At 53.0% G+C, this 25,574-nt stretch overlaps 1 protein-coding gene across 2 annotated transcripts in view; it reads right to left on the reverse strand.

The window, feature by feature from the left end:
* Positions 1–1,033: 1,033 nt before the first annotated feature.
* HIVEP3 (HIVEP zinc finger 3) overlaps positions 1,034–25,574 on the reverse strand; it is a 69,480-nt gene continuing 44,939 nt past the window's right edge. The window contains exons 3-6 of one of the 2 annotated variants that reach the window (XM_023554594.2): positions 19,603–19,778; positions 13,226–13,312; positions 6,040–6,971; positions 1,034–5,543 (exon numbers count right to left, since the gene is read on the reverse strand). In XM_023554594.2, coding sequence (XP_023410362.2) covers positions 4,749–5,543; positions 6,040–6,971; positions 13,226–13,312; positions 19,603–19,778 — 1,990 coding nt within the window. In that variant the 3' untranslated portion in view covers positions 1,034–4,748. Of the gene's footprint in view, positions 5,547–6,039; positions 6,972–13,225; positions 13,313–19,602; positions 19,779–25,574 lie in introns of both variants that reach the window. The other variant, XM_003415329.3, reaches the window with a different exon arrangement.

Here is a 25,574-nt window from a genome sequence, read left to right on the forward strand (position 1 = left end):
CGCCTCAGGGGCGGTGGTGGTGGTTCTGTGGTAGAATTTTCACTTTTCATGCAGCTACTTGATTTCTGGCCAGTGTACATTAAGCACAGGTACCAGCTGCCTGTGAGTGGTGGATCGTCTGTTGCCATGATGCTGGACAGATTTCAGTGGTGTTCTCAGGCTGAGACGGACTAGGAAGAAAGGCCTAGACAGTCTCCTTCTGGAAAATCAGCCAGCGAAAACTCAACAAATCACAAGGGTCTGACCTGCAACCGATGATGGGGATGGCACAGGACCGTACGGCGTATGGTTCCATTGTGCATGGGCTGGCCACGAGTCAGAGGTCGCCTTAATGGTAGCTAGCTAGCAACAACAACATCTAGCACATTATTTAATCCTCACAACAACTCTTACACATACAGATTATTACCCTCCTCTCTACAGATTAGGAAATGGAGGCTCAGAGACGTTTGGTAACTTGCCCAAGGTCACACAGTCAGCAAGTGACTGTGCCAAGATCTGAATCCAGGTGCGGCTTAAAAGTGAGGGTCATGAGAGAAGCCCCGGCTGGGTGACTGTGGCCCAGTCACTTCCCCTCTCTGGGGCCAACTCTGACATTCTACAACCCTCAAAAAGAACCGTGAGCCAGGCAAGCAGAGCTGTGTTGGGATTTTAAAATTTATTCCAACGTGCTATTTTTTTTTTTTAAAAATATCCTCAGGCTGAACACCCAGCCAGAGCTGTAATAAAGGCAATTATTATACTTGTAAAAACTTCTCATTCACAGTACAGATGTCATTTACAACAAAGGTCACACACATCAATACTGAGCAGTTGTTTCCTTTTGTACGTCAGACTCTGTGCTTTAGACCTGCAGGGACTTTTTGTTTTGTTTTTCATTTTTTTTTGCACTGATATATACCATACCGACATTGCAAGATGCAAGTGTAGAAACTAGAGTTTAAATAAAATTACAGGCAAAACTACCCATCCCAGTGTGGCTGCTGTACATATTTACAGTACGGTTTTTGGAATGTATTGCCATTTAAGAACATAGACACTCTGAATAGACGATTTCACGGACAGAATACATACAACTTTTTTTTTTTTTAAAGGCAAATATTTATCTTACAGAGAGCGTGTATCTTACATTTGCCTATACATTTCTTTTCTGTTTTTCTTTCTTTTCTTTTTTAACACTAAGTGTAGTAAAGTGATCGTAAGTGCCGAAGCAGTTTTCTAATGGAAAGCAGACTGGATTCACAACAGAGAAGCAGAATTTGTGGGGCAGGCCTTCGGAAATGCTCTCCTTCTGGTCAGTACTGCAGGGCCGTCTTATGGATGTCTGCTCGGCCCCGACGTTGGCTTAAAGAGGGATTTGCCTGGAGAAAGAACTAGAGAGAAACTCAGCTCAGATATATTGCTTATTCCCATTCCAGACGAACCAGTGAGAGCGGAGCAGGGGCTAGAGGAACATAGAAGCGAATTCTTTCAGACTGTTTCCGACTGAGGGAGGCAGAGGGACCTCTACATCTGGCTCCTGGAGGGTCTCAGTGGTTGGGGCCAGAGTGTATGCCATGGAGTGGGTGGGCAGGAGGGGGCAGGCCTGGGGAAAGGTGCCCTCGAGGAGGAATGGAGTTAAATGGAGTTAGTACCCGGAATGGCCCTGAGTTTTCCAGGAGTAAAGGGCATCCTGGAAGGCAGGCCCAGGGGGCAAGTAGCTTGGAGTCCCCAAGAGAAGGCAAGGTTTGGTCCTGAAACCCCGTGGGGAATTGGTTCCTCCCTACTGCCAACACTCAAAGGGTGGAGCTGGTCTACCCAGAAAGGGCCATCCTGTGTCCCCACACCTTTCAGGTTTTCCTGCCAGCAGATCAGCACTGCTGCCTCCACTGCTCCCCTTGGCAGGGACAGGAGCATCACAGGCAGACTGGAAATGTGAAAGGGGGTGGGAGCAGGCCAGGGGTGTCTGGGAGAGGGCATGGGTAAGTCTTCCAAATTACAAAGATTTGAGCATGGTCTTGGAGCTCTGTGCTCAGGGAAGCAGAAATAGAGTTTGGCAGAGGAGGTTAGAGCTATGCCCAGTGACATACACCCCACGCTGATGGCTTCGACCTCTCCCTCTGGGCACCTGTGTTGGGCAGCAGCCCATGGGCTGGATTCTGTTTGTGCATCATCAAACATGGATCTCCTGGCTCCTGCTACATCCACTCTGCCTGTGACCAATGTCTCTGAGACTGTGGGGCTCTCCCCTGCTGGCCATACTTCCCAGGCAAGGACATCTTTGGTGAGTGGGCTGTTCAAGTACAGGCGGGACGATGACCAGGAGAACTGGGGGTGCAGGGCAGGGGTGGAGGGGCATGGCTATTCCAGATCAGGTGCTAGTCCTGCAGAAGGTCTTGTTCAGGACGGTTCCAAACCTGGCTAAAGCAATGCCCTGCCCTCAGCTCTTGAAGTCTAATTCTTGGGTAGCCCCACAGGTTCAGGCTGCAAGACAGGCGACGAGAAGAGCCCTGGCCTGCGGAGTGACTGTACCCAGGCTCCTTGCCATTTCCTGCCAGGCCCGAGAAGGCCACATCAGTGCCAACATGGTCAAGGCTGGGCTGGCTACCTTTTCCTAGGATGGCAAGAGCCCCAGACTCTGAGTCAAGCAGCCCAGAGCTACAGCTAGCCCCTCCCAGCTCACTGGGGAACAGTTAACCTCTTAGTTTCCTGCAGCTGGGGAGACCTTTCTGTTTTGTCCCCTCTGTCTTAGCTCAGAGTGAGGCCATAATAGAATGAACAAGGTGGTCTGGCTGGAGGTGGGGCCTGTGGCTGGTCCGTCCATCAGAAGGGGCCAAGAGTAGACAAGCTTGGCCCAGAGGAAGATGGGATATTGGCATACCTGGGGAGCCAGGAAGCGTCTCAACCCTCCTCTCCTATTGTGTCCCATCTAAACAGCTTAATCAGCTCAAGAGCCCTTGGATGGGCCTTCCTGAGGACCTGGGGGTAGGGAGGCCCCTGCTCTGTAAGGTGGTGGCAGCAGCATTAGCCTGGATGTGTGCCAGCCATGGTCCTTGGGTTTTTGCTTTAACCCCCTTGTAGAAACTAAAGATCATTTCTGGAAAGATGCAAATACTCCCCCACCCCCCAAACAAACAAACAAAAAAAACCAAACCTGTTGCCCTCGAGTCAATTCTGACTCATAGAGACCCTATAGGACAGAGTAGAACTGCCCCATAGGGTTTCCAAGGAGCGCCTGGTGGATTCGAAGTGCTGAACCTTTGGTTAGCAGCCATAGCTTCTAACCACTATGCCACCAAGGTTTCCGCCCCTCTCCTAGGGCAGGCAAACATGCTAGAGTCCAAGTTCCATATTTCAACTTGGGATTTTAATTTTTGGTCATCTTATTTTTCTACAAAGTAGGATTTGCCCTGGGAAATGCAGGGCAGCTTCTTGAAGATGGGAACAAGGAAAGGGCACTAGCTCTGAGCTGCTAGCTCTGGAGAAGAATTCAAATGACTTAGGATAATCAATCTTCTGAGTCAAGGGAATCTGAGGAGGGTAGGGGAAAAATCAAACGCCATCCTCTCTTTCTAGTTTCTTTTATATATATTTCTTTTAAACAGTTTAAGCCAACCAAAAGGCCCAGGTGGTTCACCCTAGTCATGGTTTGGGATATTTTCCTGGGGGAGGTGCAGTCTGACAGTATTGGGTAGAGAAGGGAGGGAGGGAGCAGTCCTGCTACAACGGGGTTCAGACACATATCCCTGTCTGAGCATGAAAAAAAAGAGGGCCTCCTGTACCTCAGAGACCAAATATGAAACAAAACTCAGACTCCAGCCTCAGCAGCTGAAAGGTGACACAGCCAAACTTGACCTCTAAGGGGTGGGCCCTGCCCCTTCTGCCTTGTGGGTAGTTTTTAGAATATGGAAGGCTGCCTATGGACAGGGCCAGAGAGCAAAGCCTAGGGCAGGTGCTCTGGAACCAGGAAGTGGACTGTCAGGGCTCCTGTCCCAGCCCAGGGTGTAGGGTGGCGGGGGGGTGTAGAAGGGAGGCGCTGGAGAGGAGGATCATCCACTGGTCAAACGCCAGATCAAAGCGGGTATCTCAGAGTCCTGGGGGAGCCAGCACCTACCTTCTACCTGCTCCTATTTTTTTGCATTTAAATCCTAAGAAAAGTAACATATTTTCCCTTTCTTAGAAATAAAAGAGAGAAAACAAAAAGCAATAAAAAGTCGGTATTTCTGGGTCTGCCGTGTTTGAGCCCCTCTGCTTTGGGCCGCGAGCCCTTCTGTTGGCAGAGTGGGGTGGCCACCAGCTGGGGGGGTGGGCAAAGTGGCAATAAATAGGAACCATAAACCTCTGTACATAGGAGCGTTGGCTTTTACATTTAATGATATATTTTTAAAAGTTTTTTTCCCCCCTCAGTGCATCCCCCTCCCCTCAGCAAATGGCCGTTGTTTGCCAGGCCTTGGGGGTGGGGTCTGCAGACCGCAGTAGCAGAGGGTGAGGTTTCACCTACACCCCAAAAAGCATGAAATGTTCACAGCCTCCAACTCCTAGTGGGGTGTTTTATGTGTGTGTGTTGTTTCTTTTCAAGCAACAAAAGGTATAGAAAAAGGCACAGGTAACTGCATACATGAAAGATAAAACAGATGGGGGTCTGAGCAGAAGCTGCTTGCACAGATGGACAGATGGAAACGGGCCCGTGAGAGCAAGAGGATTTGAGGAAGTTGGCTGGAAACGTCTGTTGCCGACACCGGAAGCCAGATGCTGAAGCAGCGGAGAGACTAAGTGCTGGGGGTGCCCCTGTCCTCGGGTTGCTCTGGAGGTGCCCTGCGTGCCCCACTTCCTGAGGGCTCGGGGGAGCCCTGACTGGTCCTGGGTTCCCCAGAAAGGTTCCTCCTCCGAGCTGGGAAGCGCGTGGAGGCCTCTGCCAAGCAGCCCGTGGAGCTGCTGCGGTCCAGTGCCGGGGCGGCCGAGGTCTTGGGGTTGGCGAAAGTGCGCGGTGACTCCAAGCAGGGGCTCCAGGTCTGCTCTGCCCTGTGGCCCTGGGGTGGCCAGGGCAAGGCCTCCTGTGGGGTGCAGGAGCTGTCTGTGGGCGTGGGCTCTGGGGGCTCCCAGTCAGGAGGTCTGCCCAGGCCCCCACTCGTCCTCTCCTGCTCCTTGGGGTAGTCCCTGCCCTCCAGCTCTGAGGAGAGTGTGAACTTGGAGACCTTGGCCACAGGGGACACGGAGGCTGACGAGCTCTCGGTGGGGCTCCAGCGGCCTCGCTCCTGGGCCTCTCGGGCCCCCGTTAGGTCGCTGCCACCTCCCGAGAAGCCACTGACCCAGGCCCCAGTGGGCCCTGGCAGCAAGGTGGGGTGGGCCCCTGGCCGGGCCTGCACCATCTGGATCCCACCAATGGGAATCAAGGGGCACGGGGCACGGGCCAAGTGCTGGGAGTGCAGAGGGAGGTGGCTGAAGACGTTCTCCTCTGTCCGGGCTGGGACGTGGCCGTGGAAGTCGTGGGGAGTGCAGAAGGGCCGGAAGGAGAGAGGATGAGCAGGGCCCGGTGAGCTGGAGGGACTTCGGTACTCGGCCTTCTGCTAGGGTCAGAAAACAAGACATGGTAAGGAGAAGGTGCCATGCTGGTCATCTGTGAGGCCTGGAGATCACAGAGCAAGTCACGGCCAAGCTGGGGCCAGAACAGGAGTCCCCAGCTCCTTGCCCATGGGCCGCCCTGTGCCTGGCTGCCCTGACTGGCAAGGCTGCCGCCACCCCACAGCAACCAGGAGCCCATCCAGGCCCTGTAGCTTCCATGCCTGTCTGTCTTTGGGGGAGGGGTACTGAAATGTTTTCCACTAAAACAAGCGACAGAAAAGTGATAGGACTGCATCCTGTCAAAGGTGGAAAACTTGCGAGACCTGGAAAAACAAGGCAGTCCCTTTGAGCTCCAGCTCTCATAGGTTTCACTGTATTAGGTATTGAGGTAGCCAAACTATTTAACTCCAGGTGTGTGCTTCGGGGAGAGGAGTGAATGGTGCAATCCGCCCACCCACGTGGGAGAACTGGCCCAGACCCATGGGGGCAGGAACTCACCCAGGGGGAGGCGCCAGTCTCGGGGCTTCTGCCCAGAAGCTTGTGAGGTAGAGGCGTGGGCGTGAAGACAGCCCGCGGGGCCGGCCCCAAGCCTAGGCCGCGCTCATCTGCTGCAGAACTGCCCGGTGCAGCCGAGGCCCACTTCCCTGGCAATGCTGGCCGTGGCGGTGACTCAGCCTGACCTGGGAGCCTTCTCCTGGTGGGCGAGTGTCTGGAAGGGCCTGGGTCTGTGGAGCCCTCACACTCAGGGAGCAGATGTGATCGAGGGGGCAGTTCTCTTCGCAGGGGGCTGGGGCTGAGAGGAGACAGCTCGAGTCTTGGGGACCCACAAGGGAGAGGGCCCATGTCCCTCCCCGGGCTGATCTGGGGGCCAGGGGGGCTGGGGACTGAGGCCTGTGGCTCTCGGGCCAGTGAGTATCGCTGGGGAAATGAGTCGTTTTTGGTGAGTGAGTGTTTGTGAGCCAGCGGTGGGCAGCTGCCGGCTTCTTTGCTCGGAGACCACGGCCTTCTCGGCGACGTGGCCTTGGAGCTCAGGGCCAAGACTGTGTCCCTCTCCATGGGGCCCAGAGGGGCCAGTCCCAGCTGGGGGAGGCACAGGATGCTCTGGCTGGATGTGGAGCCAGTGCTGGCTGCCAAGTGCTCAGCTTCTGAGACTGAGCTGCCCCGTGCAGCCTGGTTGCCAGGGGGAGCATCTGGGGGCTGAGGGCCCTGCCTAGGCGAGGAGTCTGCCCGTAGCATGGCTGGCGGGCCAGGTGGGGGTGCCTCCGAGGATGGTCTAGACGGCTCGTCCAGGCTCTCCTCCTCATCCTCATCCTCGTCTTCATCGAGGTCCGAGTCTGAGTCAGAGTCCTCTAGGTCTGAAAACTGGTGTTCCTCCACGGCCTCCGAGCCCTCTCGCCCTTCCGAGTCCTGGAACGGGTCGTCACTGGTTCCTGGAGGGTAAATTTAGGACACATGGGGCCACAGGCCTCAGGGCCATGCAGGACCCATGTCCGCTCCTCTCCAAGCCCCAGTTTCCTCAACTGCAAACTGGGCATAGTAGCCATGGCAACTATGGGCTAATCAAGGGATATAATAGATATGGTAACACTGTAAATAATAATAGTACTATTATGTAATGCCTACTACTAATACTAAGGCCTGGTGACCTGTTTCCTAAAGGTCGCAGCCCTGAAAACCCTATGGGGCAGCACTACTCTGCACACAGGGTCACCGTGAGTCAGAATCAACTTGCCAGCAACTAACAACAACTACTAGTATTACTAATAGTATTTGCATCTACCACGTGCCAGGTTCAGTTCTAGGGGCTTCATTTGTATTAATTCATTTAGTTCTCAAGCAATCCTCTGAGGCTGCTAGCACCACGTCACAGAGGATGCAACTGAGGTACAGAGAAATGGGGCAACTTGCCCAAGTAAGGTAAACGGTAGGGCTGGATTGAACCACAGGAAGTAAGATTGTGGCATGGGTTGTTTTTCACTAACAGTCAGTGCTGGCTCCACCACGAGCATGTTATGTCACTTTGCTGTGCCTCAATCTCCTCTTTTGTCAAATGATTGTGAGGGGTCTCGGCTTCCAGGGTTTGTTAGGCGTCACCGTGTGCCCAGCACATAGCAAGGGCTTGAATAATGATGATCACTATTAATACGTGAATGATGGAATCTATTATTCAGAGACAGGGCAGTCATGCTGGCTGGCCCAGTAGCACAGAGCCACAGGCAAGACACACATGTACCACTGAGGGCAGGCTGCTGCTGGCTGGCACAAGGGCCTCAGTGGGTCTCAGCTGGCACCAGCTGCAGGGCAGGTTCCCATCCCAGTTGCACTCTTGTCCAGAGGAGCTGCTGCCCTTGGAGAGCCCGTACCACTCCCAGCAGAGGGGAGCAGGCTCTGAAATACTAGCCTCCTGGTCTAGCTTCTTGTGGGGCTGACCCAAATAGCCAGGCCACCTCTAACAAGTTCGGGCATCTCTGAAATGGGTAGCAATCTGGATGCTGCAGAGGGCTCAGCTAATGTCTGGTTCACCTGGCAGGCTCCTGACGGTTTGGGTTCTGCCAGCCCACTGCCAGGCTGGACTGCTGTGAACCGTGGTTCCGGCCTGCAGGGTGTGGGCAGGTGACAGGTGCACTGAGGATCTGGCCAACCAGCCTCTCTACCTCACTCTGAGATGCCAGCACCACCCCCACCCCTGAATAAGACATCTGGACGTACACGCTGACCCAGGCCCAGGCCCAGGCTGCTGGTGCAACCAGGCCCACTCCTGACAAAGGGAGCCAGATGCGTGTGCTGACTCAGGTTGCTAGTACAACCGGGCTTCCAAGCCCCACTATACCCAGCCGCCCTGGAGCCAGAAAGCCCAGCATTCAGGTTTCCAAGTCACTCAAGATGCTGTAGTAAAATGCACAACTGCAGGAAAGGTGTATATTCAGGAGATGGAGGTCAAGGCTCTGGGGTGGAGCTGGCGCTGGCAGGCGAAAGGGGAGCCAAGGGGGTGAGGCAAAGTCTCCTGGCAGCTGGGAGCAGAATGACAATGAAGACCAGAAGGGAATGGGAGGCTGGGGCAGGGTTCACCTCAGCCCACCACCCGTCTGTCAGTTTGTTGTAGCATGGTGACTTGTGTGTTGCTGTGATGCTGGAATCTATGCCACCAGGATTTCGAATACCAACAGGGTTATTTATTATGGACAGGTTTCAGCGGAGCTCCCAAACTAGGAAGAAAGGCCTGGCACTCTACTTCTGAAAATCAGCCACTGAAAACCCCATGGATCACAACAGAATATTGTTGGATACAGTGTTGGAAGATGAGCCCCCTAGGTTGGAAGGCACTCAAAACATACTGTGGTCACAAAAATGGACTAGGCAACATTTCGTTCTGTTGTACATGGGGTTGACATGAATTCAAGCCGACTTGAAGGCAACTAACAACCACAAAAGGATGAGGCTAGGGAACAAAACCCACTTGGTAGTTTTGCTCCAGGCTTTGACTTCAGCTATGGAGGACTCACAGGATCCCAGGAACTCACCTAGCTCCACCCCTCATTTACACATGGTGAACACACAGGTGCAGATTTTACCCAAGGGCTTAACAAAAATTACCCAGCCAGCTAGTGGTTCAGTCCAAACTATAGTTTACAGCCTTTGCATTCTTACAATGTCAGTTTAAAATGATGTTTACGCTCCAAGAAACAGGGAACTGCCTGGGTTTGAATCCACCTCTCCCTTGCTGTGTGATGTTCGCCAAGTTACTTCACCCTCTCTGTGTTCAGCTTCCTCATCTGTAAAATGGGAGTAATAGCAATAGAACCCACCTCATGAAGCTGTTGGGAGGGTTGAATGAAGTAATGCGTGTATCATTTGGGGTCTGCCTGGCACACAGTGCCTAATAACCCATTGCCATTGAGTCAATTCCAATTCTTAGCAAGCCTATAAGAAGGAGTAGAACTGCCTCATAGGGTTTCCAAGGCTGTAATCTTTACAGAAGCAGACTACCACGTCTTTCTCCCACGGAGCAGCTGGTGGGTTGGAACTGCTGACCTTTTGGTTAGCAACCAAGCACTTAACCCACTGCATCACCAGGGCTCCTACAGTGCCTAATAAACTTCAGTTATTCCAGCTCTGTGGTTAGCCTTTGGCTGCTAACCAAAAGGTTGGCAGTTCAAATCTACCAGCCACTCCTTGGAAACCCTGTAGGGCAGTTCTACCCTGTCCTATAGGTCATTATGAGTTGGAATAGACTTGACGGGCACCAGGTTTTTTTTTAATTCCATCTTCAGCTACCTCTGGGATCTCAGGTGAAGGCAGTCGGGTCAGGCATTGTAAGCATTTTGCAGGTGAGGCTTGGAGGGGTAGTGCTACTAGTGAGGAGGGACCAGACCAGGGTCTCCTCATATCTAGCAGAGGGCTCCTAAAGACCTACTTCACTGATGAAGCACCCAACACACCAATGAAGAATCTTTACAAGAAGCCAAGGGTCCCCTGTCCAGCGCCCCAGGGCAGGGCTCACTAGGTCCTCCACATCTCGGCAGTCCGTTTCTAAAGCATCTCATAGAGCTGTCCCACCACTGCTGGGGTCACGATCAACAAACACGCAACAAAGCCCTACCACTTGGGGCCTGGGATTGTGGACCAAGCTTGATGCCATGCAGCTCGCAGATGGCGCCACTGGGATTTCGCCACAAGGTGGCGCCAGTGCTCAACTTCATCACCGTTAGGGGCGGGACGGCAGCCCTGCCATCCGAAAGTAGTCTATCCTTACAGGCTGTCCTCCCACATCTTTACTTTGTGTCGAACAGACACGAACTCTAACCCTCCTCCCTGAATGTTCCAAATCGCGGGACATGGCCATAATCTTTGGAGTCATCCTCGCTCCTCTTTTTCTCAAGAGCCTCCCTCCACCATCATGATATATGTCAGCAAAACCTGTGGACTCTACCTCCAAAACATATCAGAGCTCGCCCACCACTTCCACAGCGCTTACCTGGTCCAAGCCAATGTGTGCTTTGCCTGGATTCCTGCTTCCACCTCTGCCCCCGTTCTCCAACCCAGCCAGAGCGAAAGGAGTCACTCCACTCAGGAAAGGCAAGACCTCACTGCCCCACACGATCTGGTCCAGCTCCCTCTGACCTCATTGCTCCCACCCTGTCCCCCTCGCTGACAGGCTCTAGCCGCATCGCCAAGCCCTGTACCCCCAGAGGCCTTGCACCTGCTGTTTCCTCTGCTGGGAACACTCACCCTCTGACACTGCCTGGCACCCTGACCCCTGGCTCCATTCACATTCTGTACTGGCACCTCCCTACTTCATAGGTGACAGAGGACATGGCTGGGGATGGGCATGGAGTGGAGTGGGGAAGACACAGGGCTGTCATGTCTGGCTTCAGCTCTCTCAAATCCTCCCAGATTCTCTGGAAGCCCCAGTGTGCTCGAGGCTGAGTGTGTAGGTGTGACTGTGGGTGTGTATGAGGGCAGAGTCAAGGATTATGTGGCTTGGGGTGGCAGGTTGTAGCTGGATTTACTGAGCAAACTGTCTTCAGTGTGAGCATTACAATACAAAATAAGTAGAAAACCAGGACTATCTAGAATGAGGTCTGGAGTGTAAAAACAGGCAATAAGGCCTCAAGGCGCTGTACGACCTGACCCTCAACCTCCCATTTCCCCTTGCTCCAGAAGCTCCCCCACATTGGATGAGCTCAGAAGGCTGAGGGTTCTGGTTCAGATGTGTTTGGGCTCGGCCTGGTCAGGGCTGGGATCCCCCTCCACTCTTTAGTACCCTGTGTGTGTATATGTATGTGGGGGGGGGGGGAGTGGGGATGGATGCCCTTGTCTCTTCCACCCTGTGAGTGTTTTTCTCCATTAATCTGGTTCAGAAGAAAAAGAGCTGATCGTCAGGCAAGAGAGAACAGAGGCCAGGAATCAGTGGGCAGTCCTGGAGCTCAGATCTCTCATCTATTCCCCGGGGATTGTGTCCCTGACTGCCTGCCTCACTGAGCTGTTGGGAGACCCTGAGCGACGGAGGAGCATTGCCAGGGCTGGGGGGAGCCTGGAGGCCTGTGCTGGGAGAGGGGCCGGCAGCAGTTCTGTGGGAGGAATGGCCCTGAGAGTCCCAGAAAGCAAAAGTCCTTGATAAAGAAAGGCTCAGCTCCAAAAAGGGAAGGGTGGGGGGAGAAGGGAAGTACAGGGTGGGCCAGGAAACCAAGCTGCAGACAGGGGCAGCAGCTTCTGACTTCCCAGATGTAATGGTGATGATTGAGGAGGCTCTGCACACACACACAGGGGGCTCTGCACACACACACAGGGAGCTCTGCACACTTATGCACATGCCAGTGTCTCACTGAGGGCTCTGCACACACACGGGGAGCTCTCACATGTGTGCACATACAGGTGCCTCACCCAGGGCTCTGCACACTCACAGGGAGCTCTGCACATGTGTACACACATAGGTGTCTCACTGAGGGCTCTGCACACACAGGGAGCTCTGCATATCTACGCACATGCCAGTGTCTCACTGAGGGCTCTGCACACACAGGGAGCTCTGCACACCTATGCACATGCTATTGTCTCACTGAGGGCTCTGCACACACAGCGAGCTCTGCACACTTGCCGTGCTCCCGCAAGACTGGGCCGTGTAGAGCATAATCTGGAGGCCTCAGCAAATTATTTCAGCAGAATCCCAGGTCCTGAAAGCTGGTGTCTCCCGGGTGCAAGGAAAGGGACACCCAGGAAGACTCTAAAGCGGCAAGCTGGCCCCTGGTGCATTTTCATCCCTGGCTGTCTTGCCATCATATACCATCTTGGCCTCTTTCATACCTGGTTTCTGGGCCCTGAAATTATGTGCATGGGAGATGAGTGGGGCTGGGACATGGGGAACATAGACTCCAGACCCTGCCCTGCCTCTGTTGAGCTATGTAATTTTGGCTGGTTACCTGCCTCCCTGAGCCACAGCCTCCTTGTCTGCACGTTTGCACCGTGTGGAGGGCCTCAGACCCAACCATCTGACTGCTTCTAACAGGCCCGGCACCTCCGTGGCCCCATCCTCATTCTGTGGGGGAAAAGCATGGGCTCTGGAGACAGCTGAGCTTTAAATTGTAGCTCAGCCACTTCCTGAGCTGTGTGACCCTGGGCAAGTACTTAACCTCTCTGGCCTTATCTGTAAAATGGAGCTTATAACAGCATGTACCTCACAGAGTTATTGTGAGGAGTCGTTGAGATAATTCATAGCATGTGTTTAGAACATGCCCGACACAGTGGGTGCTCAATCAATGTTGGCTATAATTACTCAGGAGTTAATTTCTTTAACAAACATTCATTGAGTGCCTACTGGGGGCCAGGCATGTTCTAAACACATCAACACTGCACCATAGAATGCAAAGCCCAATAGCTGTGGCCACGTGTTCTATGAAAGCATGGGGATGGTCAGCCATTCTGTGAATTTAACCTTTAGCCGTCTGTCTCCCAGTAGTTAGGAAAACTGCAGGGGAGGGCATGGGAGAGGGAGAGGGAGAGGAAGAGGAGGTGGGCGGGGTGCTGGGGAGAGGAGGAGAGAAAGGAGGAGAAGGGAGAGGGAGCATAGGGGAGAAGGGGAAAGAAGTGAGGAAGGAAGAAGAGGAAGGGGGGAGAGGAAGGGGGGAAGAGGGGAAGGAGGAGGGAGAAGAGAGAGGAGCAGCAAGGAGGGAGTTGGTGACTCTTTTACCTTCTTCCGCTTCCAGCTCCTCCAGCACCCCTGTCTCTTGGCACTTTTTGCTGTGGGCCTTTGACTTCATATGCTTAGTCAGATTCCCTGGAAAGACAGGAAAGCAAACTCAGGCTTGGCTGGAGAGTTGGCTGCCAGGGCAGGCCAGGGCTCAGACGCATTGCTTGGCTGCAGGCCGTTGCTTCTCAGCACAGTCCAGGCCCTGCCAGCTGCAGGGAGGGCAAAGGCTGGGGTGCTTCTATGCCCTGGTACTCAGCCAGATGTGCAGCCACAGCTGCTGTTCAAGGTGGACACTGAAGCTGGGTTGGGTGGGCATGGGGCCATTAGGGAGAGAGGGTTTAATGAGGGAGTGAGATGCTGGTTAAAAACAAACAAAAAAAGAAATTAAAAAAGACCTCAAGTGCAATAAGTTTTTCCCTGCTTCTGGTTTAACTTTGGCTCAGGTGCTCTGACAACCATTAGACAGGATTGTTGGCTGTCTCAGGGCTGGGACTCCCTGGGGGGCTCCCACTAGCCAACACAGTGGGTGGGTGCTGAGGATCCCCTTCTGGCTGAGGACACTTCTAGGGGAGCCCACAGGGCTTGGGGAGAGGAACTAGGACTATTGGGAATGGGGAGAGGGCAGACGGTAAGAGCAGGGAAGTGTGGTGGACAGGAATCGAGGAGCCAGAAGTCTGGGGTCCAAGCCCTGGCTTCCTTAGAGAAGTTGAGTCTCCTTCCTGGGCCTCATTTTTTCCCAAGAAGGCAGTGCCAGGAAGGCTGGGGCGAAGGCTCTGCCCTTGGAGGGAAGGCTGGCTCTGCCTCAGGTTCTCAGCCAGCCCACAGCATGACGAGCAGGGGCAGCAGCTCTGGAATCAGGGAGCAGTGGCAACTGCTGCAATTCTGCCCCACAGGTGTACAGTACTTCACAGGCCCCAGAGCTCTGTGGGCAGGAATGTCGTGGGCAGGAAGGGCAGAGCGCCCCTGATTGCCCCCCAGGAGAAGGCAAACCAGATGCCTCCGAGTGTTGCTTTCAGCCCAGCAGCCACGGCAAACCGTGATGTGCTCACAGTTGCTCTGGAAACTGCTATATTTCCATATGGTCATTTGCATAATAAATTATAAGGTCCCAGAGTCAAGTGCTCTGACTTATTAATCTTATTAGTTGGTAAGTTTGAGTGGATGGATGAAAGAGAGAAGAATAGACAATGTAAGACTCCTGGAATGGATGCATAGAGAGATGAATGGATGGATGGATGAATAAGTGGATGAGAGAAAACAGGGAGTGGAGGAAGAACAGGAAGAAGATGGACAGATGGATGGGACACTGGATGAGTAGATAAACAATGGATAGACAGATGGTAGATAAGGAGTAGATGAAAAAATAAATGGAAGGATGAGTGGACAATGGGTCAATAAACAGATGAGACAAAGAAGAACTGGATGAAATGGAGAACAGCTGACTGGTGCATGCATATTTAAATGTATGGGAGAGCAGACAGGAGGATAAAGAATGAGAAGATGGATGAAAGGATGGATGGATAGGAGGACCAGAGGGCAAATGAGACACAGAGGATGAATGAAAAAATAATGGGAAGGTAAATGGATAGGAAGACAAATTATTAGATGAGAGGATGAGAGAAATGGATAAACAAGAGGATGGATGAATGGGTGAATAGGTAGAGAGCTAGTGGATGAGGCAAGAGTGTTTCCTAACCATTTCAAGAATTTCAAGGATTCCTTAGGGTTTAGCTGAGAGGCTAATGGGGAATCTTAAGCTGGGATTCCCCAAAGTGTGCAGGTCCAGGCAGCAGGGATAGATGAGAAGCTGGATCCTTTCCTCATTCCTACCCTTGGCCCTAATCCATGACTCTAATCTTTTCAACTCAGATTTTCCTGCTACAACTGTACAGAAACCTGGATCCTCTACTCCTGGCCATAGGGAAGTAAGGTCATACCTTTCAGAGTTATCTTGGGGCCAGGGCATTCCCAAAGGTCCCTATTCAGCCCTGCACACCTCTGCCCTCATTATCCAGAATGGGTGAAGCCTGAGTAGGACAGTCAGGAGGCGGGAATTGGCAACTGAGGTTTTCCATGGACCAGAGATACAATTGTCCCCTGAGGCTCTGGAACCAAGCCCAGCCTCCCCTGACCACCCCAGGTCACAGAAGACTCTGAACACTGCTTGTTCTGGTTACTACATCATTCATCGTACACGTTCTGCCTGGAATGTTTAGATGTTTATTCAAACAAGTTTGATGCTGAGCACATGATGGGTGCACAACGACCAGGTGTGGAAAATGCTCTTCACAGAAGGAACCTCACAGACCATTTAATCCCACCCCCATCAGGCCCAGCTTTTTCCCTGCCTCTGGTTTACCTCTGGGTTCAGGTTCTGTTGATGACATGAGACAAAATCAGGTGCCGGGATACCATGGGAGGGCTCCCGTTAACCAACATGGCGGACCAACTGGCCCTGAGTCACACTGCCAGTTAGTGCAAAGCCCCATCTAGAACCAGGTCCTCAGACTCCAGGTACCTTCTCTGCTCTATACTGTGGCAGAATGGGATGAGAATGGTTTGGGAGCTGGATGGCCTTGGGCTTGAGTTTGGGCTCTGCTGCTTGCTAGTTGTTAGCTCTCGGTTAAGTTTCTTAATCTTCTGAGCCCTGGTTTCTGCACTTGTAAAATAATACCTACTTTGTGGGGCCCTGAGGGGGCTTGATGAGGTAATGCATGTAGAGGAGCCACAAAGTGTGCTCGGCAGAGAGCAGACGCCCACCACATGGTACCTCCCTTCCTCCCATACCATGTGGCTTCCATGACAATCACTCTGGCAACGCATTGTGCTGGGTGTGGAGGAGAAAGATGCTAAGATGATGCTAGTGATGGAAAGGGCTTTACTTTTCAGGGTGGCTCAGGGGCTCTCAGGAGAAGACACCAGGGAGCCTGGTCCCCTCTGCCCCCACCCTGGAAGGCTGCCAGGGAAGAGTTGGGCAGCCTGGGTGTTAGTCCTTGCTCCCTCCGTGACCTCCCCTCTCTGGGGCTGCTTCCTCCACCGTGACATAAGGGAGGGGCACCAAATGGCTGCAGGCATCCTTTGCAGACTGGACACCCTTTCCCAGCAAGGGGTAGAAATTCAGCTTGCTAGGCAGAGTCCATAGCTTCTCACCATCATCCCAGCCACCCACGAAAAGCCCAGCAGTTCTGGAATGAAGGAGGAAAGGCAAATGGATGGAAAATGATTGCGAATGTGGAAGAGAGATGGAACCTCCACTTAAGAGATCAGCCAATGACTCTGTCTGCCTCATGTAGCTTTGGCCAACTGCCCCTCTCCCACCCTGCCGCCTGTGGACATGAAGCCTTTTGCCTGAGGCCATCAGCAAAAAGGACTCTCCCCTGCAAAGCCACCCCTCGGGCCTCTGGGAACCATCTGAGAAGAGGGGACAGGACCCTCAGACCTCCACAGGGACATCCCAGCAGGCATTCCTGGTCCTGCCCCACTGAGACACTTTTCAGTTAGTTCTCAGAGGTCTGGGCTGCTGCCACAACATCTGACACAGAGACAGAGACACAGACAGGCAGACAGACAGACAGGAAGGGCTGCCCAGGCCAGGGTACAGCCAGGTGGTGGTGATAGGAGGGCCCCACAGACTGCCTCAGTCAGTCCTGGCCCAAAGCCCTCAGGCCCAGCCTCAGTTCTCACACAGCCTGGCTTAGGCTCCTGCTCAAGAGTAAGAGGGGAGGGAGGATATACAGGCAGACTGATGGAGGAGGCAGGTAGTCTGTGAGAAAAGAGTGGTCTGTGTTATCTGAGCTGGTGGTTGAGGGGGCCCACCACACACCACTTCAAGAAGACAAACAGCCTTGGAGCTCCTGTGTCCTGCTTCTTCCCTCACTCCCCAGTGGGCAGAGACAGGTAAGAGGAGCTTCTTTGCATCTACCTGCCTTCTGCCCCAACCTGCACCTCTGCCAGTCGGTCTGAAATTCCACCATTTCAGATTCCCTCACTGCTTTGGGTCTTGAAGGTCTTTTCTTCCGGAAGCTCCCATGAACATTTGAGAAACCACTCGGAACACTCCTTGGTATTAGTTGACGGCAAAGCCTTGGGGACTGGCCTTCAGGATGGTATGGGGATGCTCCACACTCTGGGAAATGCAGATGGTCTGCAGCCCTCTGCTGGGATTACACAACCTCAACCCTCCAGGGCTCGACCTTCCAGGGCTCTGTCCTGGCTCAGAGACCCAGGGAAGGGACTGAGGAGAGGCTCAGTGTGGCTTTCAGTGAAGGAATCTCCTGGGAGGGTGCTCCTGCTAGAGACCCAGGCATCTCTCAGACCTGGCAAAATGGGCAAGAGGATAGAAGTGAGTGTCCTCCCGCCTCCCCAGTGGAGGAGACTGCTCAGGTTAGAAACTCAGCCAGGATGGGTTTTTTTTGTTCTCATTGTGGTGGGATGATGGCTCTCCCAGGCAGTGGACACCTGGGCCTCCATGATGGGCCTCAGGTGTGCTCCACAGGGTCCCCCGCCCACATGCCTGTCTGTCTGAGCTCGAAGGCTCAGTGGCTGGGCTCCTCCTGCTGAGAATGGGACAATACAGTCTCACTGGCATGCCCTGGGAGCAGGGGTTGCAGTCCTGGGCACTCTGGAGACCACCTGATTGGAGCCTTCTGCCATCCCCTCCAGAGAAGACAGGGAGCTGCTCACAGAGAGGAGGGCAATGTGGGCGATGGCCATGAGGTTGCTGTCCTGGGCTCTAGTTACAGCGGTAGCATTAAAGTACTTCTGTTTTCTGGGACTCACTTTCCTCATCTTTGGGGGGCAGGGGGTGGGGGGCTTGGACAAGAGGTTACTAGCTTTCAGACTCGATGACTGTTATTTAAATTATAAATCAATAATTCCCACCTGTCTCTCCTGCGAAGTCCCATCTGGCCACCTAAGGTCAGGGGAAGTGGGGTTGGAGGGGACGCATGGGGTAGAGTCCACCTCCAGGGCTGATGCACGTTGGGCCAAGCTGTCTTGGAGGTGGCAGGGCTCCAGGGTTTGGGATGCCTTTGACTCACCCATGGGACAGGTATGGGGGCTCCTGGCCCACCAAATCTTGCTGGGCACCCTATGGGATACAGCTTATATGACACTAAGAAAGAAAAGGATTAAGGGAATGGAAATGGGAGGATAGGTGCCTCCATTCCAGTGAAAACCTTGGGAGAAAAATTTGGGTGTAACCTGAGGATGAGAGGACAGAAGAGGGTGAGGGGTCAGGGAGACCGGGCATGGGAACATGATCAGAGAGAAGGACACTGAGCCAGAGGCTGTGATCAATTCACCCCTGACATCTGGGCAGAGAGAGTAGGAGGGGCTGGGCAGCAGGAGGACGGAGGAAGTGAGGAAGGCTGGAGGACTGGACTGGTGCCTCTCCAGAGTGTCTACCTGGCCTCTCTCTGAGAACAGCTTTACCAACAGGATGAAGGTCAACACGTGGCAAGAATGAAGTCTGCCTTTGACTTCCATCCACGGAGAGACCAAACAGCTCCTGTGGAGGCCAGAGTGGAGGCCCCCAACTTGCTCAAAGGAGGAGGCAGGACCATCGTCCCTGACTCATGACCCAGGAAACTGCAAAGCATAAGAGGCTGAAGCCACCAAGGACGCCAAGAGCTCAGGCCCTCAAGCAAGCTGCAATGTCTTCCCTTCCTGTCCTACAGGAGCAGCCAACGGAATCAGCAGAGAGGTAGAGCGTGATCTAAGAACTTTAGCAGACTCCTCCCCCTTCATCCACGCTGCAGCAGTCCAGGCCACCACCATCCCCTATCGTATAACTCTCTGGGGCACATACCCTCCATGGCTGGGCCTCCTTCCTGTCACAGGTGACTGCCAAAGCCTGTCCTGACCCTGATATCTGGAGGGGAGAGCCAGGCCCTGTGCTGAGAGCCGCAGAGAAGCCGGGCGGAGCAGGACATGACGGGAGTGTTGAGACGGTGGAGGCAGGGGTGGACTCTGGCATGAGAAGTGACGATGCGTGTGTTAGGTGGGTGGCTCAGGGTGGAATGGATTTCCAGACTCAAGAGTGGCAGTGACAAGTGTGGATGCTGAGGTCATCAGATCAGTGGCTAAACGGCTAGGAGACATGCAAAGGAAGGGGTGATGAGGGAAAATCCCAAACCAGGGGCTGTGCTCAGGAGTGTGCCGGGTGAGGGAGGGAGAGTTGTTGGGGGGGGTGCGTGTGTGGAATCCGAGGAGCCAGCTGCTCTGCCACTGGTTGCCAAGTGGGGCAGGAACCGAGCAAGTGAGGTGCTCTGGGCCCCAGGCAAAGAGGCCTGGGCCCCTGAGCTCTGTGCTGGGGCTCCCAGAGGGGAGCTCCCTGCACTGGGCAGGGGCAGGTGCCCCGGCCGACTGTCTCTTACCTTTGGTTTTAAAAGCAAAGTGACAGTGCTTGCACACATAGGGCCGGACGTCAGTGTGGGTGCGGATGTGTTTCTTCAGCATGCTGGGCTTCTTGCAGCGAATTCCACACTCCTCACAAACATATTTCCCTCGGCCGCGGCCTCGCACATATACATACTCTTCGTTTGATTTGTACCTATGAGCGACAGGCGTCATGGTAAAGGAAAAAAAAAAAAAGGAGGAGAAGAGGTGGGTTCCCACCTCAGAAGATGTACGTGTTTCCTAGCTTCCTCCAGCCGGTTACGGACATTGGGAGTAGAGGACGTGGAGCCAGAAAGAACCAGAGGTGGGGTGGGCCAAGATGTCCTGGGGGTCGACCGTGGACTCCTGTGCCTGCCCTGACCCATGACCCAGACACTGGCACTTCCTGCTGGGGAGGGAGAAGCCCCAGGTCCCCAGATGGCCTCCTTTCCAGAGCCAGCCCAGGCTATAGTATCTGCCCATCAAGAACAACCACCTAGGCCAATTGAGTAATCCTGTGATTAAAAAAAATAACAGCAACAGTGCTGGCAGCCACCATTTACCAAGTGCTCACTCTGTGTGAGGCGTTTCACCTGAGTTAGCTCACAATCGCCTGAGAGGCAAGGACCCTCAGGAACCCAAGGGTGAGAGAGTGTGAGAGACACACCCAAGCTCCCACAGCCAGAAAGTGACAGAACCGGGATCAAAACCTGCCCCAAAGCCCGTCCACTTTTCCATTAGGGGCAACAAAGGCTAAAATAGTCTATGGGGAAGCCACCCAGACACTTGTGTGAGGGGAAGCAACACGGACCACCATGATTTCTAGGAGTCCTGAGCTCTCTCCTGTACCCCCACCTCCAGTCACTCTGGGAGTTCTTCAGGACCCAGATTCACAGCCACCTCGACACGCCTGGAGCTTCAGGAATCACTTTGGATCACAGGAGGAAGTGCCAAAATGTTTCAGAAGCTGCCTAGGGCAGCCAGACCACCAGCTGGGCCTCAGGGCCACTGATATTCTCTAGACCTGAATTTGGATGCTCTTATTTCCATATCCACGAGTCCCACAAGGCTCAATAGGATCATCATCAAAGCCGTCTTATCTGTCTAATGCTACACACGTTCAAGTTTCCAGCGGGGCTGAGGAAAGCTGTGGCAGGCGACGGGGCTAAGGGGGAACTCCTGGCATACTTCCAGGAGAAAAAGCCTTCTCACTTACACACCTTGGGGTCTGTCTGTCAACACAGGAGCTTTGGAGGAGGGTCTGGCCTCTCAGCCTGCTGAACCTGCCTTCCAATGTCTAGCAGAGTCCTGCCCACGCCCCACACTTACACTGCACACCAGAGAGGAAGATGCCAACGCATTTCTGCCCAGCGGCAGAAATATCACCAACACACACACACACACATACCCCTGTGTTTTGCCATCTCAGATACAGCCAACCAACACCACTCATGGCATCTAAAACCGCCTTTTCTTCACTTTTAGAAGCCCTGACTGGACCAATCAATTTCAGATGTGAGGTCTTCAGGTCAGGTCGGCCAAATTTCACCTGCCCTAGGGCTAAGCGCCATCTTGTGTTTAGTGGGAGGCACTGCAGGCCATGGTGGGCGTATTGGGGAGAAAGGACTCAATTTTGGTCCTAAAAAAGGCATCCTATGGCCAAACATGTGGTGTCTGCTCCCCAGTGACAGCTGTTCATCATCATGTAGTAGGCTTCCTGGGCCTAATGCAGCTGCCAACACCCAGATTTTAATTCCCATGTCCTTCAAGTCCCACGGGAGATTCAGTCTTTCCATGAAGACAGGCTGAGATGGGGCTCCCTTTCCCAGCAAGGAGAAGACAGGGTGAGAATGGCTCAGTCTCCTCTTTGCACCAGGGGCTCTGCCACCACCTGGACACCAGCCTCAACTCAGCCTTGCTGTGCTCAGTGCGTCCATGATCCCCTGACTCCGACCGCCAACTACAATGGGTCCATTAGCATCCACCTTCCCTCCATGTCCGCTGCTGTGTTGGGTGATGTGGGGTCACTCCCACACAGGCCTTACAGCCACTACGATGTGACCATGTTTTGGCTGGTTCTACGCTTAGGCCAACTTAGAAGCAGGTGTCTATCCATCTCGGCTGCTCTCGGATCACTTCATTTCTTCCCCCATATCAAGCTTTGGTGACAGATGGCCTTTCCAATGACTAGATATACAACCTGTCTATCAGTTTGCTGTACTGTGGTGGCTAGCATGTTGCTGTGATGCTGGAAGCTATGCCGTTGGTAATTCAAATACCAGCAGGGTCACCCATGGTGGACATGGGTTTCAGCATATCTTCCAGACTACAAAGAAAGTTCTGGCAATCTACTTTTGAAAATTAGCCAATGGAAACATACAGATAGCAACAGAACATTATCTGATTTGCTCGCTTTGGACACGTCATCAGAAGGAATCAATTGCTAGAGGAGGACATTATGTTTGGAGGGCCAGCGAAGATATGGGAGAGCCTCTGCAAGACGGACTGGCACAGTAGCCCAATGAGAGACTCAAACATGCCAGCAGTTGTAAAGATGATGCAGGACTGGGCAATGTTTCATTCTGCTGTACATAAGGTCGCCATTAGTCAGTATTAACTCAATGGCAACTAACAACAAAAACATACAAAGAGAGAGAGAGGATTCTGTTTGAGTCTTCAAGGGCGGTGCCATGACTGGGGGGCCATATACACAACTACATACAATACTTTGTCACCCCCTTGGAAGTCATGCACAGCCTTCTGGGAAGAACAAGGGAGGGCTTCAGGCCAGGGAACCCAGGGGCAAAGGCAGGAGGTGTTAGAAGGCCTGGAGTGTCTAGCGAATGAGACGAGATGAGGCTGGACAGGCAGGACAGGCTGGACAGCCATTGGCTTTGAATATCATGCTAAAAAGTTTAGATTTGATCAAAGTTGCCTTAAAGATAAACGTAAGAGAGGATACCTCACTGGCATTGTAGGGAATGGTTTGGAGGAGGAGAGAGTAGTCCAGGCACTACATGCACGTTCTAGGACAGGGATTCTGGAGCCTTCTGGGCATAGAATCCACAGGCCTTGGCAGCCATATAGGTAGGTGTGAGGGTCAGAATGAGGGAGGAAAAAGACCCAACATTTTCAACTTGGCTCACTCAAGTGGTTCCATTCTCAGGCTTGGATGGAAACTATGTTGGACTCTGGTTTTCAGCTGCTGAGTGTGAGATGCCCATGAAATAGACAGGAAGAAATGTGTGGTACAGTTGAAATTCTGGGACTCAGGACAGGAGCTGTAGATTTGTAAGGAGTAAGATGACTGCTCAAGAGAGTACATAAAATGAAAGGGGACCAGAGGCCTGGGAAGTACCAAAATGTAACGATGGCAGAAAAAAATTGCACCAAAAAAACAAACAAACACACAAAAAAAACTGCCGCCAGGGGGAGAAGTCAGAGGGAAGGTCAGAGAAGTAATAGAAGAGCTGTGGTTTGGAAGCGAAGATGAAAGTAGTCCAACACAGTCTAATGTCATGGAGACCTTGATGAGGATGGCCACTGAAGGGCCGCAGGACTTTGAAGATGGCAGTCCTGGCTGAATGACCTTGAGCTTGTGACTTCTCTGCTTCTTGAAGGCCAGGACTGGGGCTTGTACAGCTCTGGGGTTCTCACAGGGCCCAGCTCAGGGACAGGCATGTGGCAGCTGTCCTTTAGTGTGAACTGGACTCTCCTCCTACCAAAGGCCAACCCCACCACCTGAGCTCAGGACCCAGTCCCTCTTGCCTGCACAGAGACCCCATGTATTAGCTACCCTCCCCAGCAGTTTCTCAAGGGCCTCGTTGCCTCCTTCTTCTCACCTCCCCATCCCCACAGACCTACCTCGGTTCTCTCCCACACAAACCACCCAACCAAAAAGCCTCTCTTGACCCCAGTTCCACTCCAGCGACTGCTCTCTCTGCTTCCCTTCACAGCCCAAAGAGCTGTTACATTCGCTGTCTACCTCTTTGCAGACTGTTCTTGCCAAGGTCACACGCTGCTAAACCCAGAGGACATTCTCCCGTTTCCCGTCTCCCCTCTCACCAGAAGTCCACATACCACCTTCCCGAAGCACTTGCTTAACTTGCATGATCCCCTTCTCTCTGAAGTCCCTCCTCCTCAGTCTCCCTTTATATGTTGGTGTGCCCCAAGCCTCCAGCCTATACCTTCTCACCTCCCACCTTCCCCAAAGTGAGCTCCTCTCTGCATGCGGCCTGACTCTCCACCTAGACATGGATGGCGCCCCCCTTACCTCTCCGCCACCAGCTCCAGTCTCTTTGCTGTGCCCACTCAGCAACCCGCTGGTGATCTTTAGGCACCTCACACCTCATGTGGCAACAGCCACTCACCATGTTCCCCACAGCACCTCTCCTGGGTCCTCATCTCAGTAAGTGGCACCACGTCCCCGTGGTTGGCCAAGCCAGCTACTTGGCCATGATTCTTGGTGACTCCATTTTCTCCACTCTCCATATTCAATCCATCACCACAACCTGTCAATGCTACATCCAAAACATGTTCCAAACATGTCCGTACCCCTCTCCCCACTTGCCAGGCCACCAGCCTCTCTCCTACCACACTGCATCCTTCCTTCACCAAGCAGCCAGATGGAGCACTCTGAAAATAGGTGTGGCCCTGCCACGTCCTCCCAGCCCAAGGAGCCCCATTCAATGCTCCTCCCGTGATCTCAGAATAAAGCCCTACCACTTCGAGGCCCAGAAGCCTCAGGCACCATCTGCTCTGTTTACCTCTCCAGCTCTTGTTGAACCAATTCTTACCAACCCCCAACCCCCACTGCACTCCCCTCCAACTGTACCAGACCTCACGGTTCCTCAGAGTCCCTGCCAAGTGTCTTACCTCCTCCCCAGCCCCAGACTAGCCTCTCTTCTGTCCAGCTTCTCCAGTCCTTCCTGCACCACTCTTCTGGGCCTGCGGAGGCTCCCCACTCCTTCACAGCACTTGTCATGCTATGTGCATTACAGTGGCCTTTTTACAAGCATAGTCCCTAATATCTCCATGAGGGCAGGGACCATGTCTACCTTATTCGCTGCTGCATTCTCAGGGGCAGCACAGTGTCTGATACTCAGCAAGTGCTCAGTCAATAGCCACTGGTTGCACACTCAGAAACCAAAACTTCCCTTCTGGGGTCTGTATCCTCCTTGCAGTTGAGAGCCCCCAGCCAGACATCACAGCCGGACACTAAAATCAGACTCTTTCAGCCTGGATTTTCCCACTCTCTGAGTTCCTGAGCACAAGCTGAACCTGATGCTCTGGGCTCTGGATTATTGTTAGCTGCCATCAAGTTGGTCTCTGACTCATGGCAACCCTGTGCACAATGGAACTAAACACTGCCTGGACCTGTGTCATTTCCATGATCAGTTGCCACTCAGACTGTTGTGATCCATGGATGGGGTTTTCGCTGACTGATTTCTGAGATCACCAGGCTTTTCTTCCTAGTCCATCCTAGTCTGTAAGCTCCACTGAAACCTGTTCAGCATCATAGCAACATGAAAGCCTCCACCAACAGACTAGTGATGGCTGCTCATGAGGTACATAGGCTGGGAACTGAACAGGGTCTTCCCCCGTGAAACAAGAACATTCTACCAATGAACCACATTGTGCCAGTCCTGCATAACCCTGTCTGATGTAAGGGGAGATATATGCTGAAAACGGAAAAATGAATTTTTCCTGGTGTAAAAAAGGCCACTCCCTCCTCTTAGAAAACTTGTAATTGTAAATTCTTTCTCTGCCCCTTTGAGAGGTTTGTAAACCCTAAAAGCTAAATAAGCCTTCTGCTGCAGTTACAACCCAGGAATGCTTTCTCAAGAACCTAGGAGCCATCTCTTTGAAATGTAAACATGAAGGAAGTAGTGTTCCTATCTCCGTGGAGATTTAAATTAGGTGTCTAGTTCCAAATTATAATTACCTACCTGTCAGAGAGAAATGAGTAGTT

Source organism: Loxodonta africana, chromosome 3 (genome assembly GCF_030014295.1).
Source record: "Loxodonta africana isolate mLoxAfr1 chromosome 3, mLoxAfr1.hap2, whole genome shotgun sequence".
NCBI classification, from domain to species: Eukaryota; Metazoa; Chordata; class Mammalia; order Proboscidea; family Elephantidae; genus Loxodonta; species Loxodonta africana.